The 22,459-nt window shown below is 37.0% G+C and overlaps 1 protein-coding gene across 3 annotated transcripts in view; it reads left to right on the top strand.

Moving 5' to 3' along the window:
* Nucleotides 1–22,243, top strand: part of LOC129250849 (uncharacterized) — a 166,730-nt gene extending 144,487 nt beyond the window's left edge. For all 3 annotated transcript variants that reach the window (XM_054890449.1, XM_054890451.1, XM_054890450.1), the window contains exons 6-7: nucleotides 11,458–11,820; nucleotides 11,876–22,243. In XM_054890449.1, coding sequence (XP_054746424.1) covers nucleotides 11,458–11,820; nucleotides 11,876–15,511 — 3,999 coding nt within the window. In that variant the 3' untranslated portion in view covers nucleotides 15,512–22,243. The remainder of the gene's footprint in view (nucleotides 1–11,457; nucleotides 11,821–11,875) is intronic.
* Nucleotides 22,244–22,459: the final 216 nt, after the last annotated feature.

The following is a 22,459-nucleotide window of genomic DNA, read 5'->3' as shown; positions in this document are numbered from 1 at the left end:
ACATTATTTGGCACGAAATTCGACATTTTCAAGTGTGGTAAAAATATTGTTGTTTACGCTTCAAATAAAAAACTTATACTGACGTTTGTGCCTTACGACAGTAGCTCTCCAATGAATGTTTGGAAATGTGGATCGATGGAATAATAATCAAGTTACGCCATCTGTTGTAAAACCGCACGAACTTATTCATAGTCCTATTATAATTTAAACCAATAAAAAAACATACGACGTGGGAATTGTATGCAAACCACTAGTAATGTTTGTATATTCCTGATCATACTAATACAATATTATCTTTGATAACAAATAATATGTGGTTTATTTGATATTGAAATTATTTTTATTTATCAACATGGATGTACGTATCAACAATTTTAAAATTTTAGTTTTTGAGGCTCATGCCTTTAAATATGGGCATAGTGGATTCACGAAGTGGCGGCCGACCTTGGAATCCAGCGGGAGGAATCCCTCGAATTTTTAACAAGGCATCATCAATTGACGGATTAGGATGTTTTATGCAGAACCGAACCTGCTGAGCATTAAGGGCGGTAATAAGCATATTAAATTCCAGGTATTGGAAAAAAGCCTGGAATGATATGGTTCATAGGAAGACGGGGCTTAAGTTTTATAGAGGGGTCCATAGCACTCTTTATATATTAATAATAAAAAAAATAATAATAATAATAACTTTTGGTATATTTAAAAGCAGGTAAGAATTATTTACAATATTTACAGCGAAGTAAATTGAAAATTGAATACTGATAAGTTTATTTTTCGCCTCTTCAGGCAAAATATGCTCTAATTTGTTTTAGAAAATTATATATATCTATAGCTGTGGGACATATCTTTTATTATGGAACCCTCATATGTTATGTTTGATAATAACCATCAACATGAATTATTATTTGATTTGTATTGTATGAGACGCGCTTCTGAAATGCTTCCCGTTCCCCTCCCCTAGTATTGTTTTCGTGCAATTCAAAGCAATAGATATTCAGAGTACGCTTTGCATAATTACCTTAATAAGAACATTTAATTCGTATTTCACAATCATCGTAAACTAAATTGAAATGACGATGAAACATGCCTAGACTTTCAAGAATACCATGAATACTTTTTTCTTTTTCAACTTCATCTTTTTTAAAGGTATCAATAGTCTTGAGAATAGTATATCCACTTCTTCTCTCACTACGGGGCGTAGTCCTTTGGTCGGCGTAAGTTAGAATCCCATAAGGTCACCAAGGCTGAGCGTTGTTGTTGTTGGTGATGATGGTGGGTTCAGTTCAGACAAAATCTGATCTAACAATTGAATTGTCACATTTAGTTTTAAACATAATGAAGTATTTGAATATTCTACTCAAAACTAGCTTGCTTACGATTTTCAAAATTTTTGAAGCTGCTTATATTTAGGTTTTGACTTATTCCATAATGTAAATAAAACACGTTGAATATCAGAATTTTTATTAAGTTAGTCAATTTCATATCGGTTTTTATCTTTTCAATTTCACTATTATTTAGAATTCAATCAGTTCGATCTCACGATATTCAAAACCCTTCATGCTCAACATTTTTTCCATATATCTCCTATCATATATGCAACGAATTGGTATATCAAAATTGTTTTGCTTCAATAATTCCTCCAAGATCAGCATATTTTTCAATAAGCGTTTTACGAAATGCCTCTATAGCTTTATCTATAGTAAAAACTCTTAAAGACTTCTCTTCATTTGAAACCTCGACTATAGACAGTGATGTGATTGTTTTAGATGGTTGAGTTGTTTCTGAAGGGAGTAAGGACTGCGATGGCAATACTCCAATTTCATCATCATCATTTAAAAGATGTTGACTTGAAATTTGAAAAGGTCGAGCCAAGGAGCACCAGGAGATTTGATGGGTCCTAAAACACTCAGGCTAAAAAGCCCATTGTATTTAAAGCTCTGGAAAGGGGGTCGATAGTCAAGGAGGGAAGGAGAAAAGTATCAGAGAAAGAGATAGGAAAGAATAGAGACAGAGATAGAGATAGTTAGTCTTGTGTGAATTTTCCAGATTCTTTGGTAAATCGGTAAATATCCTCCAGTTTTAGAGAATGAATATTACTCATTGTCATGACATCGGAACCCAATACTCGTAGTCGTGCTCTAGCAAAGGCAGGACACTCACAGAGAAAGTGCTCAGTGTTATCCGCCTCCTCCAAGCATGAAAGGCTTCCCGTGTCCTCGATGATTCCAATGGTGGTCATATGCTGAGTCCTGTAATGATACCGACCATCAACCGAATGTCTTTCCTTCTAAGTTTTAGTAGAAAGTGACAGTTTTCTGTTCGGAGTTGTCACAAAACACTTTGTCACTTCTGCAGCGTTCTAGACCGGACCATCGCTCTTTATGTAGATTGCCTACATAATCACTGATCCAATTCTTGATTTCTGCGGAACTGATTCCGATTATTGGCTCTGGCCCCTGTGGGGGCACCGCTGATCCACGGTTGACCAATTCGTCGGGAATTTCGTTTCCTTGAACACCGGAGTGTCCCGGAACCCATATAAGTACAAGCCTGTTTTGTCTTACGACAGAATTAAGACTTCTTCTTACATTCTTGAACAATCTTTGAGGTTTGCTTCGCGTTCTCCAGGGCCTTCAGTGCAGCCTGACTGTCACTGAACACTCCAATCTGTTTCCCGTTCCATCTCCTCTCGATTATCCATTCGGCTACTTTCAGGATGGCAAAAACTTCCGTTTGGAAAACAGTTGACATTTATTACGATCGTTTAAGTACTATCGGGCTCCAGACCCTATTTCATTCTTGGACCCATCGGTAAAGAAAATATCCGTCAAACCTCCCTGCATGCATTCTGGATTGCTCCATTGCTCACGCAATGGAAATCTGACATCAAATTTCCTTCCAAATGAAACTGTGGGTATCAGGTCATCTTTAGGTGCCAAAAACAGTGGATACTGCTCCGATAGCAACCAAAGTTCCGTCTTCGGGCCAGATACCATATTTATGGAGTCTACACATTGCTTTTATTGCTTCCTGTTGTATCTTAAGATCCAGGGGGAGCAAATCAAGCATAGCATTTAGGGCATCACCAGAGGTTGTACTCATGGCACCCAGGATGCATGAACATACACTTCATTGTAGCCTGTATAGTTCCCGGATTGTGGACTTAACCATGCTCCGTCGCCACCAGATCACAGAAGCGTAAGTGATGACTGGTCTGATAAGTGCTGTGTATATCCATAGGACCACAGCAGGTTTAAGACCCCAGGTTTTACCACAGGCTCTACGGCATTGCTGAAAAATCTTCAATGCACGATTCACCTTCAGGGAAACGTGTGCCTCCCAAGTCAGCTTCTTATCCAAGATTACTCCTAGATATTTAACTTCATCGGAAAGACCAAGTGTCACACCTTTCAGTGTTGGAAGACTGAGTCCATCCAATTTCCGTTTTCTCGTAAACAAGACTATGGTTGTTTTGTTCGGATTAACGGAATGACCTTGTCTCATGCACCAGTCATCGATTTTGTCAAGAATCCTCTGCACTTTCGTGCAAAGCCTCCTTAAGGATTTTTCCGATGTTAGCGCACAGACATCGTCCGTATATGCTTGGACGTTAAAATCGAGTTCCTGCATCTCCACTAATAGAGAGGCTACGACGAAGCACCACAGCAGCGGAGAAAGAACACCCCCAGACATCCTTGCTTGGCCCTGACTGTGATTTGTTCGTCACTGCTCCCACCAGCGGTTAACAACCTCTCAGAGAGCATGGTTTCGGAATAAATACTACTTTTACGCGTCGCCATCTGGATGGTATATAACCAAGTGCAAGACAGGCTGTGAAGATACTTTTCAGGGTCTCAATCAGTCTGTCTCCTCCTTTTTTAAGCATTGCTGGATATATTCCGTCAAGTCCAGGGGACTTAAAATTCTGAAAGGAAGACAAGGAAAACCTTATCGATTCCTTTGTCACTATCCGACTAGCAATATACCAGCTGTGTGCCAAGAGGTTCCACCGTTGCTACCGTTATTGTCCATGTCACTCTCTACTTCAGAGAGAGTTCTACTACCCGGAAAATGGGTAGAGTAGAGCATTAAACGATTCCGATTTGGAAATGGTGTATGAACCATCAGGTTTTCGAATGGAATCCAGCCTTACAAAGTTTCGCTGTTTCCCTCATTTCTTCGACGTTACTGCAGAAATTTCTATAGGCTTCAAGTTTGGCTTTCCGTACTTTTTTCTTATATTCTCTCTGTGTAAGTAGCCGAATGGGTTGGTGCGTGATTACCATTCGGAATTCACAGATAGAACGTTGGTTCGAATCTCGGTGAAACCAAATTAATAAAAACATTTCTCTAATGGCAATGGCAAACCTCCAAGTGTATTTCTGCCATGAAAAGCTCCTCATAAAATTATCTGCCGTTTGGAGTCGGCTTGAAACTGTAGGGGTCCCTCCATTTGTGGAACAACATCCAGACGCACATCACAAATAGAAAGAAGGAGCTCGACCAAACACCCAAACAAAGAGTGTACGCGCCAATTATATATTATATATATATATATATATATAAGTAGATGATTAGCCCAATCCTTTTCTGTTTGGGTCTTTAAGGCCTTATTAAGAAGTTTTCTGGTCTGTACACGAAGCTTCGACAGTTCAGGGTTCCACCAAGGAACCGCTTTCCCCTGTCTGCTTTGCCTGAGCCTCAAAGCAATTGATTAAAGTATCTCTAATTCTCTAAGAGGTTGACTTTGTTTTAATATTAATAATGAAATATTTATTTTTAATATTAATATTAATATTATTACTATTGGCGGCCGCCGTAGCCGAATGGGTTGGTGCGTGACTACCCTTCGGAATTCACAAAGAGAACGTCGGTTCGAATCTCGGTGAAAACACCAAAAAATTAAGGAAAAAATTTGTCTAATAGCGGTCGCCCCTCGGCAGGCAATGGCAAACCTCCGAGTGTATTTCTGCCATGAAAAAGCTCCTCATAAAAATATCTGCCGTTCGGAGTCGGCTTGAAACTGTAGGTCCCTCCATTTGTGGAACAGCATCAAGACGCACGCCACAAATAGGAGGAGGAACCCGAAAAGGGTGTACGCACCAATTATATATTATATATATATTGTTATATTAAATTCAACACTTTTCGAATTTTGAGTTATCGCGAGCGCGTTATTATTTAATTTTTCCCAAAACGGAACCCCATGGGTATTTTTTGAAATAAATAATAATGAGAAAGTATAAAACATGGGGGTCTACATGACACTCATTTAAAAAATGATAAAAAATGTATAATCTGATAGGTTTATTCCATCACATTTTAAAGTTTGTTCAATGTTAAATACCGGCTTTTGGAGGAACTCTGCTACCCACCTTTGTTTCTTTTGTCGCTTTACATTAACTTTTATGTTTTTTAAGGTTGATAGAAAATAGTTTCTAACGGTTTTATAACTGTCGCTGCCATAAGTCCATATTAAATTATGGTGGTATAACCAATTGGCTTCCCGTTGACCAGTCTTACTTAGGTCGGAAAATTGAAATTGAGCTATAATGTGGAAACAATGATTTTCTGTTTAACACAACAGCTATGGGCTGTGTATATGTACTTAAAGAATTACAAAAAAAAAAACGCACACACATCGCAAACGGCAGGCACGCGCCTTTCACTATTTCTGATGAAATTAAAATTTGAATTGGTTGAGCTAAGGAGCACCAAGAGATTTGGTGGCTCCTATAACACTCAGGCTAAAAAGCCCATCGTATTTAGAGCTCTGGAAAGAGGGTAGATAGTCAAGGGGGAAAGGAGCAAAGTATCAGAGAAAGAGCTGGAAAGAATAGAGATAGAGACAGAGGTAGTTAGTCCTGTGAGAATTTTCCACATTCTTGGTAAATCTGTAAATATCCTCCAGTATTAGAGAACGAATATTACTCATTCTTACGACATCGGAACCCAGAACCCGTAGTCTTGCTCTAGCAAAGGCAGGACACTCACAGAGAACGTGCTCAGTGCACTGGGTCCTCAATGATTCCCATGGTGGTCATGTGCTGACCCAATGGGTTGTATCCTGTAATAAAACCGACCATCAACCGAATGTCTTTCCTTCCAAGTTTTAGTAGAAAGTTTGAAAGTTTTCTATTCGGACTTGTCACAAAACACATTGCAGTTCTGCAGCGTTCCAGCCCGGATTAAAAATGTCATGCAGGCATTTGTATACTACTGGAATACACTAAGAATTTGTCATTGCCTGCCTCTATTAGAAAAAACTCTTTCTTCATTATGGTGTTTCACGGAGTTTTACGTCTTCTCAATGGAAGTCACGCACCAACCCACCGCCATTAACCCTGGGCTGCCGTTAGCTTAAATTAAAATCGCTATTTATTATAAGGCATTGCTATAAATATAAGTCTCACACCTACATTTATCTGCCTTTTAAAAAATTTTTTTCGAACAAAACAAAAAAATTGCGTTGGAGCGTCTGTTTTTACTATTTTTGTTTTTTTGTCAAACCTCTTATAAATATTCTTGTTCTATTACCAATGCGAAAAACACTCAACAGTGGTATACATATTGAAGCGATAAGATAAGTCACGAAAGTCACATATATTATGAGTGCCAAACACCGTATTTATCATCCCTGGTAAACTTATATACTTATACTATGGAGTACCATAGATCTCGCATTACTCAAATCAATGGTATTTCTCTTCTTCATCTCGATATTTCTCAATAATTTCTATCAGAATGATCCATAATGACTTCAAAACTGTCATCATCAGAATCATTTGAATCGCTGATATATTCATCAGCTTCCCCCAATAACGTTTAAAACAGCCACCTTCCATTTAAATTGGCTTTTAATTTTTGAATATTTTCGCATATTGTTTATTTCATTTTTTCCTACAGAGACATTTTTCAAGATTTAGAAGAGACAACACTTTTTCCGACATAGTCATTTTTCAAGATTTAGAAGAGCTCAATATCGCTAAATTGGTCGCAACTCAGGCACATTGGGTGGATTTATAAGTAAGTCTTTCTCTACGTAATGCACATTGTCTTAAAAACATGAATGAAGCATTATTTTGAAAACAATTTATTCAAATCAGACAAAATAAATTTAAATAAATTATTGGCGCTTACACCCCTTTTTGGTGTTTATCCGAGCTCCTCCTCCTGATTGTATCTTAAATGTCGGCAAATGTTTTAATGAGGAGGCTTTTCATGGCAAAAATACACTCGGAGGTTTGTCATTGTCTGCCGAAAAGCGACCGCTATTAGAAAAAAACTTTCTGTCATTTTGGTGTTTCATGCACGGAGATTCGGGCCTACGTACCTCCAAATGGTGGTCACGCACCAACGCAATTCGGGTACGGCGGTCGCCAATCACAACCAAGAATCCAAAATTTGCAAAATTTTCTATACCGGTTCGAATTCAATTATTTAAAAGTTATTTTTTATTACGTAATTTAGTGCGTGATAAATTGAGATAACTTGAGCTGTTGTGGAAGAGTTCTTGATTTAGATAAAAGCTTTTTTGATGCTTCTGGACTCATGATAAAACGTTGCGCCTGATTAGTTCTTCTTTCATTCAATTCATTTAAGAGACATTAATGGAATGCACCCAGTGATACAACCCTTTACTAATTTTATGATAAATAATAATATACTTATAGACTAATTTATTATGATATGACGTCTATTGTAAACTTTTTCTTGAGTCTGGTGAAGGCTATGGGATTTGCAATTATTTCTGCGACAAGAGCATTCGAGTGCGATTGAAGTCGAATTTGTGTGATTTGGCATATTTGGTAATTTCTTCAATTATTGTGAATGTGTCCTTTTATGATATAATAAGGGGCGTTTAAGGTCATTCTGAGATCTTTCGACTGGAATCTTTGAAGTATTTCTATGTTTAAGTTAGCTGCAGTCCACATCTGTTTTAAAATAGCTGAATCAAGTGAGAGTTTACTTTCGAATGAAACATGAGAATTGCGATGTAGTAACAATTTAGGTGGCCGCCGTAGTCGAATGGATTGGAGCGTAACTACCATTCGGAATTCGGAGAGAACGTAGGTTCGAATTAATTAAGAAAAAGTTTTTTTCTAATAGCGGTCGCCCCTCGACAGGCTGTGGTAATCCTCCGAGTGTATTTCTGCCACGAAAAAGCACCTCATAAAAAACATCTGCCGTTCGGAGTCAGCTTGGGGTTGTGGTAAACAATTGTGAGTACGGCAGTGTCCTCCGCGAACGTTCCAACTATGGTTTCTTCAGGAGCTGGTAGATTATAAGTATATAGCAAGTATAGAATGGATCCTATATTACTCCCTTACACGAGCTGAACTTTCACATATGTAGGTCAGACTGTTCTTCACCTTGTTTGTCAAAGAAATATCGATTTTCAAGGCTGGACTTAAGGTGTGTTTGAGAAATAAAGTTAATTCTCAAATTTCATGGGCTACGTACATTCGACTTTCAATTATTATTTTTTTTTATGTTGGTACACTCGAAGATATGTTCACTGTTTTAACAATATAGTATATTTAGTTTGTTAGACAAGTGTTTTGCGTGTTCGGCGATTTTCTGCTATTGATTCTTGGCTCTTCTGTACTCTTCCATGATATTGGGGTTTGGTTGCGATATCATAACCATTTGCCCATGATTCATCGCAAGAATGTATTTTATTTTATAGAGTAAGCCATCATGCTAAACGAGGTCAAAGGCTTCATATATATTGTGAAAAGCCGCTGTGAAATGTTTTTTTTTTTTGGTGAATTGCTTTGTGAATGTACATATGTATATGGACTTTTTCGATGGAACTGAGTTTTTTCCTGAAATCGAATTGGTAATTTGGAAATTTTGAGGAAAAGGGATTCCATTAAAAAATAAAATAAATAATTGGCGCGTACACTTCTGTTAGGTGTTTGGCCGAGCTCCTCCTCCTATTGGTGGGGTGCGTCTTGATGTTGTTCCACAAATGGAGGGACCTACAGTTTCAAGCCGACTCCGAACGGCAGATATTTTTATGAGGAACTTTTTCATGGCAGAAATACACTCGGAGGTTTGCCATTGCCTGCCGAGGGGGGACCGCTATTAGAAAAATGTTTTTATTAATTTCGCTTTCACCGAGATTCGAACCAACGACCTCTCTGTGAATTCCGAATGGTAATCACGCACCAACCCATTCGGCTACGGCGGCCGCGATGTAGAAGGGATTCCATTACTTTAGACGTAAAAGGCAATAGGTTGATGGACCGATATGATTCATCTTGCTCAGCGCTTTGCAGGTTTAGGCATCATTTTTACTTGAGCTACTTTCCATTGGGGGGGAAAGTGAGTCCTTCTTCTGGGAGTTGTTTCAGTACCTCTCCTGTTATGAGGTCATACGAGTATCCAGGGCCCTTCTTTTTAGTTTTTTATCACTTCTTTAACTTAATTTTTCGACAATTTTTTTGTTGGTGGGTCCATCTGGTGAGTATATTGTAGGGTATTTTTTATTTTTTGAGCAGTGCCGAGAGAGGGTTCGATTTCGTGAGGGCTGAACACTTATGTTAAGTGACGGGCAAATTTGTTTGCCTTCTTGGGATTTTTTTTAGCCCGTTTGTTTGTTTCCATTTTAAAGGATGCTTGATGATTTTGTTTTTAATTTTTAGTTGCTTTCCAGAGAGAGTAGTCAGTGGCATAGGTTGCATCAAGTTTGTTGAGATAGTTCTGAAGGTGAGATTTGTGCTCTTGTTTAAGAAGTTTTTTGAGTTCTTGAGTAAGTGAGTTAAGTGTTTTTTTGTCCCCAGGATATCTGCTTCTTTGCCATGTTTTTCTTGCTTCTCGTTTTTCTTTAAATTTTTCTTTTATTTCAAGGGATATCTGTTGCTTGGTGAGACATGATGTACAGTTCCCTTCTGCATGTTGTATACAATTATTGAAATACTCGGCAGCATTTATAATGTCTTCATTGCATGAGTGGGTGTTTAGAGTTAATGGTTGAAGTAATAAGGGCTCGAAAATACGTCCAGGCTGTTTTACAGTTGTGGAGACAGCAGTGACCAAGTGAATCAGCTTTATCTTTATTTTTTGTGACAGACATGGGAGTGTGATCGGAGGATAGTTCGTAGCATGAGCTGTAGGTTATTTCACTAGTTGGAACACCTTTTGCTGCACAAAAGTCGAATAGATGTGGTATTTTATTTGCGTCAGTGGGCAAATACGTTGGGGAGCCTGAGAAGGCTGTGATGAGATTCAATTTCATGATGACTGCCAATAGTTGGCGACCTTTTGAGGTAATGAGACGGGGTCCCCAATGGGTGTGTTTGGCGTTAAGTCTCCTCCAGTTAGAAACCTGTATCCAAGGGTTTTTTTCATATTCCTCTGTTTTGATAGCATGCTTAAGTGGGCTATTTGAGATTGTGATAGGGGCATTCGAACTCTCCACAACATAAATTATTTCAAGTTTGCCCTCAATTCTTGAAAAGAAACGTAAAGTTATGAACATTAAATGTATGTCGCTGCTGGCGAAATTCTACAGCTTGCCCGGTACAACATACTAAATTTCATCGAGTTTAAGAAAGATTCCCTAAAAGAATAATAGAAAAAAAAGTTTTCCTACTAAAAATCAGTGTTTAAAATAATGCGTACATTTGGAGATTAAATTTAGTATTCCGTACTTGAATATGACTTCATCCCATCTACGATGTATTGAATTTACTAAACTTGTTGGCAGGATAGATGTTGTAATAGTTGTGCTCAAAGATGTTCAATTGGGTTTAAGTCATGAGGTTGCGACGGCCATTATAAAACATTCACTTTTTTTTAAACCACTTCTTTGCTAGTTTGCGTAAATGGTATAATTGTTGGTTGTCAAACATATTGTTTTCCATTAGATCTAGACATACTTATTTCCGTTTAATCCGTCCATAGCACATTTTTCCAGTTTGAACGGAAAAGGTGTTTTCTTGCAAATTGAAGCCTTTTTGTTTTGTTTTGTAAACTCAACAACGGTACGCTTTTGGGTTTTCTTGCTATTAATCTGGCTTCTACCAACTTGCTTCGGACTGTCCGACTTACAACTTCCAAATTTAGTTAAATTTTAGCCCGTTTGATAACAAAAAGTTGTAATTTTGCTATAACGTATGAATCTCATGAGTCTCAGAAGTTTAAATTTTCTTTCTTGAGTTTCAGCTTTTGGTATGTTATAAATACCATTAAAAACTTTTTTCTTTGAACATTTTATTAATTCTACTATTTGATCGATCGTGTTGCCTTATTTTCTTAAATTTTTCATTAATCTGGCTTCTTCCTCCGTACAATACTTAGCGCGACCCATTTTGCTTATTTTATTAGATTCTAAATATAGGTTATATATAGGTAAATTAATTTAATTAATTTTACTTTTAAATGCAACATATTTTGTGATTTAAATGCGCAAAATTGCCAGGTTAACTTAAGAGTTGTTGTCGTTTTCAGATTGGCATTAATCCTGGTTTGTTTGCTGCATATAAGGGTCGTCATTATGCAGGACCTGGCAATCATTTTTGGAAATGCCTTTACCTATCTGGACTCACTCAAGAACAAATGAGCGCCGAACAAGATTACAAGCTATTGAAATATGGCATTGGCTTCACGAATATGGTGCAGCGTGCGACTAAGGGCTCCGCAGATTTGACACGCAAAGAAATTAAAGAGGGTAGTCGCATTTTACTCGAGAAACTGCAGCGTTTTCGCCCAAAAATCGCCGTTTTTAACGGCAAACTAATTTTTGAAGTGTTCTCTGGTAAAAAGGATTTCAATTTTGGACGACAACCCGAGTGTGTTGAGGGTACCGATACGGTAGGTAACCAGATATCTTATTATTTTAGTATGGATATAATTTTGTTTGTTTTAGTACGTTTGGGTTATGCCATCGTCATCTGCAAGGTGTGCACAGTTGCCACGAGCTGCCGATAAGGTTCCTTTTTATGCCGCACTGAAGAAATTTCGAGACTATTTAAATGGTTTAATCCCACATATGGATGAATCGGAATGCATTTTTACTGAACAGAAAATTAAACAAGTTTGCGAACAGGAGAATCAGAAGAATCTCGTATTAGTTTCTGGTGTTGCTAATTCTTCAGCAGGACTATTATGTGGGTCTACAAGTTCTACAGGGATACCTGCAACAACGGATAGTATTAGCATTGAGTATAACAACTTGCAACTGCGATCAATGGAAGATGGTGAAACCGTAAGCATTTCCACTCAGCAGCATGAGAGCGGTGGAGTCAGTAATGATTGTAATGGCATAAGTGGTTCAACACTTGGCGTTTGCAGTGATACTGCTATTTGCGGTAACTGCGGCGGGGGGGGTAGCGGTTGTATTGCTAGCCACATAGCTGTGATCAGAGAAGGAGCCATCGTCCCAGATGCTAACTGCTCTATGCATCAAGAGCAGGAGAAATTCCCTAGATTTCAAGGAGCGTCCGCTGAATCTGCTTACATGTATAGGTCCAATGATGGTGCACATGGTCACAGCGTTCCTGGTCATGTGTCGGGTCCAGGACCGTCACCAGAAACAGTTGCAAGTAATATAATGCAACAATCCAATCATAAAAATTACGCGATGACTACATATCACGGGCAACCGCCGCCCGAGAAAAAAAAACGTGGGCGCCCAAAGAAGGTTAAAGACCAGGATATAATGAACTCTGCCACACGCAGTCGGATGCAAATGATAGGACAAATGGTAGGCAGTAACGACTTTGGCAATATATTAAATTTGTCAATGATGGGAGGTAGTTCCACTAGTACATGTGTCAACGATTCACTCTTGGGAAGCGGTATCGGCGGAGGTAATGCTGAAACACCAAAGAAGAAGCGAGGACGACCGAAAAAAGTAAAGCCAACTACCGAAACCCAACAAGTGCCAAATGCTCTTCTTCAAGTGAAACCACATGCAATGTCGATTCAGGCGCTGACGGGCATGGATAATAATTCTACGCAGCGTTTGCAACAACAGCAAATTCAACAGCAGTCTCACACTTATGGAAGTAAAGATTTGTCACAGCAACAGACGCAGCAAATGTTCTCATCTAGTTCACCGATGAGATCACCAGCATTGAATTGCTCATATGCCGGTATAACTCCACCCACTTCTACGCAGTCTACACCACCCACACATCAACAACAATGCGATAAACTTCTAGATAATGGGGGCGGGATTATGAATAGTCCTAAGAATTTAGTCAACGCACATATCGATAATCCCAGTGGCGGCAGTGGCAGCAATAATGTAAATAGCTATTACACCCATAAAAGTATTGCACAGGGTGTAAATTCGATTAGCTCGGAACACCATGACAGTGCATCGGTATCTATATCGCTCACAACATCAGTGAGTGACCTTGCAAATAAAGTACCAATTAACTCATCAGTACCCGTATCTATTTCTGCTTCACATGAATCGCATTTGGGCGAATCCCCTTCACCCAGTTCGCCAAATATATGCGCTGTAGATTTTGAGCCTCCTACTACTAATCCTGCTTTAAGTAGTGAAAATGAGTCAGAATTGCAAAATCAACGAAGACCGGAAATACAACAACACTCTCGAATCCAGCATCAGCATCAGCAATTGCAACAAAACACGCGTTTCGCAAGTCCAGTGAACGAGTCATCAGCTGAAAACCAATCGACCGATCACTACCAGCAATGGCTTACAGCACACACGGGCATCACTTTGCCTGCACAGTATGCACACCTCCATCAGGAACAGATCCAACAGCAGCAGCAGCAACAGCAAGAACAACAACAAGCGGTAAACTTCAACGAACATCAACAGTTACATCATTTGCAGCAATTGCAACCCACAGTACATCCGATCCACGAACCAACGACTACCGCAATTCAGGCCCAATGGCAGCGCCAACAACATTATGATGATCTCGTGAGTAGCAATTATGGTATTTCATCGCCTCATACACATCAGCAGCAGCAACAACAAAATTCAAGTCAACACATGCATCATCAAAATCAACAACAGCAACATATATCCGAACACCAGCATAACCATCTCGTTTCCCATCAAGTACGATTGGCTTCCGATGTGAGTAGCAAAAGTCTTTCTGGGCTCGAGTCACTAGTCGACCAAATTCCCACAATACCAGAGAATGATTCCGTATCCATATCAACTGCGGTAGCAAGTAATTCTGTCAGTGCGGCCGTTGAGAGTCGTTTACAGAATTTGCAACAACATATGCAACAGCAACAGCAACACCAGCAACTCATTAGTGTAAGTAGTTCAGCGATTGATATACATTCTGAGCATTACTGCACGCCCACAGTGAATGGGATTTCTACAGTATCTGAAACAAGTGATACAGTGACTGGCAATAATAGCAGTGGCAGCAATACACCGCATCAAGCTAATGGACTATTTAATGCTAACTCACCAGGCAGTTACAGTATCCATAGACTTAATTCGTCAGCCGCCTCCTCGCCAGTTATGATGTCGCCACGTCATCACCACCATCAACAACAACTGACAACTCATCAGTCTTATGGAACTTCGGTGGGAGCATCGCTAATGACAGATAGTGTATTGCCCTCAACACCACTGACGAGTTCAGCCAGTCACACCAATAGCCCAGCGGATAACAATATGGCCGAAGATGCGCCAAATGCATGTACACCTCCAACTAGTAGTGCTGTCTCTACAGTGCCCACCAGTCTTTATAGCACTCCATCAACGCCGAATTTACACAATATAGGCAACAACAATTTTTCAGTTAGTAATTTAGCAGCTTCGTCTGTTACGCCAAGTAATGGTTGTAGAAGCAACAGTAATTATAATTCATTGTCGACACCATCGTCTGCAGCAGCAGCAAGTAATGTGTATCATTCAAATTTCATGGCAGCGGCTGCTTTGGCTGCAGCCGCAGCAAATTCGCCCACGGCGACAAGTGCTGCTGCTGCAGTTGCTGCACATCATGTTGCCCATCCTCAAATGTATATGGACCCGCATGCGCACCTTCCACCACATATGGCTGGCGTTAACTCCATGTATGCGCCAGCACCAACACACCATCACCATCATTTAACGCCACATCATCCAGTACACCATCATCATCATACAGCTTATGGTACAGCGGGGCAACACAGTTCCGCCAGTAACTATGGCAATCCATATTGCAATCCCACCGTTACCGGTGCAGCACAAGGCACTTCTCTTCACTTACCAAGTCCCAACTATCCATACGGATATGGTAGTCCAGTAACCGCTGCAGCAGTAGTAGCAGCCCAAAGTAACTACCCAACAGCAATGCATGCTCATCATAGCCAGTCGGCGGAAACGAATGCACCGGCACCACCTCCTGGTGCAGTATCAGCTGCTGCGGCGGCAGCTGCTGCTGCAGCAGCTGCGGCAGCCGTATACCACTCTCATCACCCGGGACATCCGCATGCCACACATCCGCATTCTCACGCACATGCTCTATCAATGTTTGATCGACTCAAACCGTCCGATATAAGTGGATACGGTGGATTTTGATCGTGAAAACTGAGTTTTAATTGCATATAAGCGGTATTAAATTTGGCCATGCCTAAATCCAATTATTTGCAAAGCAGCACTGTTGAACACTGAGGTTGCTTAGCGGTCAGTATTCAACTATCAAAATCGACAGTTTTAAAACCCACTCAAGCATATGTATATAAATATATGTATATATATACCAGAAACACATATGCTTAAGCGAAGCTAAACCAAATTAAGGCAACCAAAAACTAACAAAATGGTGTTATGGAAAAGCTCATTTAAATTTAGCGAAATTTGCCTTTGTGTGTGTATGCACATTTTAAAGTACATACGTATATGTGGAGCTCAAAAGTCGTAGTGCTTTTTGTTCTGTTTTTTTTTTTTTTTTGTTTTTTTAACATATTTTGTTTTTCTTTCCCAAGTAAAGACCCTGTAAGGTACATTTGAAGAAATAGTGTTGAATAGAACGTGAAACAGCTCGTGATGCTGACATATTTTACTTTTAAACTACCCCAATGCAATAATAAAGTATAACAATTGACTTGACATGACTTGTAAAATCCCTAATTTTATTTGTACATCTGATATGTTATTGGCAGAATACACTTAATGGTTATTGTCACAAAAGATCTTCATCCACATCCCTCAAGCATAGCATTTACATAAGTATGTATAATTCACGATTATATTGGTGTTGTAAGCGAAAATTATTATCATGTATAGAAATTAACAACACTTTCACGGTTTCTAATCTCGAATACTATTTTAGTAAAATATAAATATACACATACAATACCCTTGGTATCTTGTGAGCCTAACCAAAACAAAAACAAACACATAACAATACTTCGACATTGAAAATGACTTAATTGTATATGTATGAATGTATGAGAGTTCGAATAGGCATAATACAGCTATCCAGAATGTACAGATGGCAAAGGTGTGTTTAACATCAAACCGTTACCCGGCTCGCAGTGAATTTGAAGAAACCAGCTGACTTGCTGACGAAACAGGAATTATGGCAGAGGATTGTTTGCGGCCGAGATCAGAAAAATCTGAGACTGTGCTGGTACACACACACTGCCATTGCTCATGTTACTCCGTTACCGTTTGAACAAGGACTGGTTGGAATAGCGTAAGAGTAAGTGTAAAATAAGCGTGCACCAAACCTTTTATTCTATCATCCTTCAGAGATATATGTATCTGTTGTTGGCGATTGGATTTTTTTAATTTCCCTACACGGGAATAAAAAAAAAAAATTGCGCCCACCAGAGAGAGAGTGGCGTCACATTGGTCTTCGACAAAATTAAGATTGTGTTGGGGATATATGAAAAAATAAACGCAGACATTCATGTTACTTCGTTTGCGTCTGAACAACGACTGAATGGAAGAGCGTAAGAAGACGTGTGAAATGAGCCTGCAGAGCTCGCCTGCCGAATCCCCTATGCCGTGGCAGCCGCAGTTACTCACAATTTTGCTTCGGTTAGCCAAAACTTGTAATCTATCATCATTGGTTCTACTTCGCTCAAATGCATTGATTGCTGAGCAATACTCACACAATCATTTATTTTAATTTAACTTAGCGATGAGCGAATGAAGAAAGCAACTCGTTCGTGCGTCTGATGTAAACATTGTTGCCAACGACTTCAAATTGAAAATTATAAGGAAGCGGGGATTTTCTTTTTATGTAAATAATGTGAAGGATATTATATTGAAGAATTAATCTTTTAATGTGATACTTTATTTCACGTAAACTTCATGTTAGATTTTTAATTAACATTTTAATTAGAACTAAATTAAAAAGTGTAATTCAAATGTAGTAATCTTTTGATTTAAATTAAATAAAAATTTATTTTTATATACTTACGCGTGTCTCTGAAATGACCAGCTCTGCTCTAATGACATTGCTGCACGCCACCATTTGTTGTAAAACGCTGCGAGTGCGATCAGATTAAAAGTTCATGATTTTAAATATATATATTTTTTTTATTTGGACCAATGGCTACCAACATAGTTTACTTGAAATTTTTCCAAACTACGTATGCGAAATTCAATGAGGACAAATCTTCGCCATAATTTAATGAACTTGCAATAATCTGTCGCCTATTGTCATTGTTTTCTGAATTTATAGAACGAAACTTCGCTAAAGCTACAACAACGGTTACATTAATTTTGCTTTTACATTTTGGTGGTTAGAAAACAATAATGAAGTGTATTTTGTTGTTGCTTGAAAGCTCTAAAATGTCAAACTCGACATATCGAATTTGCCAATGGCGTGATATTTGTTGTTGCCTCTATGAGTACACATGTACTCTCTTAGTATGCTGGTCTAGACAACAACAGAGTAAATGGTAAACAAGGTGCGATAATTTAGAGAAAAGGTTAAATTGTAAAGAAAAGTCAAGGCAGCTTCTCTACGCCACCACTTTATTGATGTACTTTGGCTCGAATGTCAAAATTTCAATGGGAGTGTAAAGAAACAAATAAAGCAACAATGAGAAGCAGGGCACATTGGCATTCAGATCACCAAATCGCAAAAAAAAAATCAGCTGCTGTATCGAAGCACTTAGATTTGCCAAAATTCATATAGGGATACTCTTATTATAAAATGGTATAGTAACTATATAAAATACTTATAAAAGCGTTTGTTGAAATACTAATCTCACAAGGGATGATGTTTTTGCTATGAAGCAATAATTAAATTAGAATGATACCAAAAACTTAGCCAATAGTTAAGTACATCAGTATAAAACATAATTTATGAGACCATTTTAATTTTTTCTATGAAACGTAATTATTTTGCATTTTACGTTTCATGGAAAAAATTAGAATGGTCTCATATTTAGTATTTCAAACTTCAATAAAAAACTAATGTTATGCTTTTTAGATTATTATATACCAGCCTTTCGGCACATCCATAGCAAAAGTTTCTAAGGCAGTTCTTAATGAAAAGTTTTCCGTAAACTCTCTAAATTTTTGGAAGTGATTTTTACCTGAGTTTTGTACTAAAGTTCGTGAAAATAGTTGTCTGAAAACTCTAATTGTTAGAAAAATATGGAAGTAAATCGTACTATCTCATTTCATTTATGTATATATTTATTACATATTGTACATATATAATTTGTGGAAGTGTTGAATTTTTCTTGCTCTGTTCTCAATCGAAATGCACAACATTTTCACTGGGAAGTTGGAAATATTTTCGAGTTGTCGAGATATGCAATACGTTTGCATTGTTTTGGAGGAAAGAAAACTTTATAAGGCATATTTTTGTATTTCACCACAGCCAAAATCAGCCAATTATTTTAATATATTCATTTATAATTTGTTTGACCATGTTACGAGTCAGAATTAATACATTTTCTAAATTATGTTCTCCTTAGCGTCTTTTCACTGTTGTGCGTGTAGTTTGCCTGTGTGGCTTAGTTTCAGCTTTTACATCTACATATTTTATTGAGGTATTCTCGTTTCTCATATTAGCAACGAATTTCATTGAGATCGTATATGGGGTATAGAAGTACAACTTTATTCGGTATTCCTCACATATTAAAATTTAGTAAATTTTAATTCAAAGCGCTCAATTTACTTATTTAAATTTCCTGATACACCAAAAACATTATATAGGTTGGGCCATGTAAAATTTTCTTTTTGAATCGGCTATAAAAAAAAACTAATCAATATTTTTTCAAACTTTTTTTTTTATTTTGAAGATTGAACATTGTCATTTATGAATGAAAAATAATATCGTTCAAATGACTGCCACGACTGGCTTTACAGTAGGCCATTCGATCAACCCAATTTTTAAGCACATTTTCGATTGTTTGGGCTCCCATTTCATGAATGGCAACTTCGATTTCGTGTTTTAAAGCATCAATCGTCTCTGGATGGTTCGCATAGCATTTGTCCTTAACGGCTCCCCTCAAAAAATAGTCCAACGGCCTAAATCACTGCTCCGAGGTGGCCAATTGATATCGCAATTTCGGCTGATTACCGTCCTGTTTAAAACAAATGTCGTCCATGTCATCCTCTTGAATTTTCGGAAAGAAAAACTCGTTGAGCATGTCACGGTAACGCTCGCCATATACTGTAATCGCGGAAGAAGAAGAAGACTCACCACTTTGGAAATAGGTTTTCAATATTTCCCAATTTAGTTCAAGCGTATAGCGTCCCATTTCGTAAATGTCAAACCTTTAAGTAAATTATGAACACATTTGACATGTCATTTGTGTTACCATTCTCAAAAAAATAGGTGGTTCAAAAAACAAACGCTATATGGCACACCCTGTATATTTTTCGATAGTACTAACTGCTGCACACAGTCGCTACCAAACTCTAATAAGTTATTCAGTGTCAAATTGGTTATAAAAAGTAATAATAAACAACAGGGTAAATATGACGAATGGTATGTGTCGAGCAAACGGGATTTATCATAGTTAACATAATCTTATGTAAAATAATTTTGCAAATTTTCAATGTTCGACTATAAATATAAATACAGTGACAATTATTTATAAACGTTTTTACATGTCATTGTATCTGAGAGTATAGTAAATCTAATGTTGATCATACGTTACGTATTAAAAAGATCGTACGATTTTATACCTTTGCACGCAAATTTACTATATTTTTTTTACTACGACTATGCCCGTGCAAAGTCGATAGGTAAAAAGCAAATTACATATGAGGATGAATCCATATACATATATATATATTTGCTGTAGTCACTACCAAATAATGAATCAATGGAAGTTATATACTTTAGAGATAGCAAAGTTTTTCAATGATAGGTTCGTACCAAAACTAATCACACTTTCATTCCGAACTATTAAGGGAACGTGAATATTCTCCATCCGTAACCACTCTCTTTCAGGAAAATTGGTTATAAAGGTTGTGACATTTCTTTAAAAATAAATTAGACCAAATGTAAGACTTACAGTTTTAAGAGCGATATTTTTTTTTAATATTTACATGAATTACTTCTAGCATTGTAATCTACGAATTTATAAAGGCATGTATGCTAATTTTCTACTACCGCGTTTTTGCTGTGTTTATTATAGTGTAAAGCGCTCTTCAAAACAATTTTTTTGGGAAATGCCAATTGCCGTGGGAATGGAAACTTTTAAGTAATTGTTGTTTAAATAGTTAGTGGCACTCAATAAAAAGGAGGGTACATAGCAGTTTCAGATTACACTTTCATATATATCTTTCTTAGTTATTAAAAACAAAAAAAGTTCATATAACTATAAGATTCTTTGGGCATTGTGGTCCACTATTTATACAATATATGTATATATGTATGAGTGTGCATTCATATTGATACGAGGTTGAACTTAAACATTTTATTTATACATATTATACATACATATATTCATATCTCTATCAACCAGTATCCTTGTCCAATAATCACAAAAGTGTATTGTAAAATAAAGAGGCACGTTTTATATTTAGTTTAACTACTTGTGAAACTCATTTGTTAAATTATGTCTCTTATTGTCTAAATTGAAAATATGAAAACAGAGAGTAAAATTTTAACTACAAATTTCAAGCAAAAAAGAGAAAATTTAACTCAAGTGAAAGACAAGACAAAATATAAACTTTTAAACTAATTTTAAGAAATTAAACAACTAAATATATTTTTATGTGTAAACATATTTTATACATTAATAGCTTCAAAAGCTATTATAATATATAAAAATCATGATTTTAAATGATGTTAATGAAAGCAGCAAGCAAAAATCAATCGTGTGATTTACTTTATTATTTTTTTCTAAAAATCTTTCTTATGTTAATATAAATTATTGCAACTTATTTAGGAACTTGAAATAAAAGTAAAACATAGCAGAAATAATTTATATAAACACAAAAGATGAGATAATTGGGTTGGTCGACAGTATACTATATCAGTCAGTGTGCTGTATAAATTGAAAATTCTATACGCAACTTAAAAATTTCCAATAATACATATTAAAATAATAAAACAAATAAATGTGGAAAAGTCTTAAGGCCGGCAATTAAGCGTTAAAAAATACGAAATAGGTGAAAATTAAACGGAGGTTGCGTACAAACGAATAAAAAGTAATAAAAACCTAACACTGGGGAAAAAATCATATATAAAAAATTAGAAGTGTGTATGTATGTATAAATAAAAAACTACCCAAAAAAGTAAAAGTACGTCAAATACTGAGTAGTGAAGCAACGTACTACAAATTTAATTTAATGCAAAAATTAGTGATGATAAAATATGTAAGGTCACAATACTTGCATGGCAGTAAATATATAAGCCGAAGTAAATACGCCATCAATGCGATAAAAAAGCTAAGATGCAGAAGAAAACCATAAAAACTATGTAAATTGCTTACTAAAATTATGTTAATATAAATTTAAGATAGTAGTTCGTATTGTAATTATGACTTTATAAAATATCTACGCGTGTGTTAATTTCGAGTTGTAGAGTTCTACAGTAGTTTTTATTAAAATAGTTATATGCTCCATGCGAAAGTTACTGTACTATTCAGATTAGACTTCAAAGTCCATGCATGACAAAAAAATTAGATCAAATTTAGTTGTTCTAAGTTTTATCATTTGTCAACACTTTAACTATTCTTCGAATTGTATTCACAACGTTTTTTTAAGAATCACATTCGATGTGAAATTCTGGCAATTTATTCAAAAGTGTAGTCTTCGAAAGAGTGAACCATAACAAAATTAACAAACGTTGAATAATAACCAGAAAAAAGCAAAATTTAATAATGGAATCAAATTCGGAATATGGGGATGCTGAACACCAAGAAATGTGAAGGAGACCTGAGGACCTCTTCCACCTTCATGGGACCAGTTACAGCTATAGTAGTAACTGCATCTTGTAAATATTGTGAAATTGTTATTTTAGTTTCCACCGAGTACACAAAAATTTATGTAGAAGCAGTATAGTGCAATGATTAGTGAATGCCGTTTTTCCGGCAGTGA

This window comes from Anastrepha obliqua, chromosome 6, assembly GCF_027943255.1.
Source record: "Anastrepha obliqua isolate idAnaObli1 chromosome 6, idAnaObli1_1.0, whole genome shotgun sequence".
NCBI classification, from domain to species: domain Eukaryota; kingdom Metazoa; phylum Arthropoda; class Insecta; order Diptera; family Tephritidae; genus Anastrepha; species Anastrepha obliqua.
The sequence above is the reverse complement of the archived record's forward strand: the minus strand, read 5'-3'. Positions and strand labels throughout refer to the sequence as shown.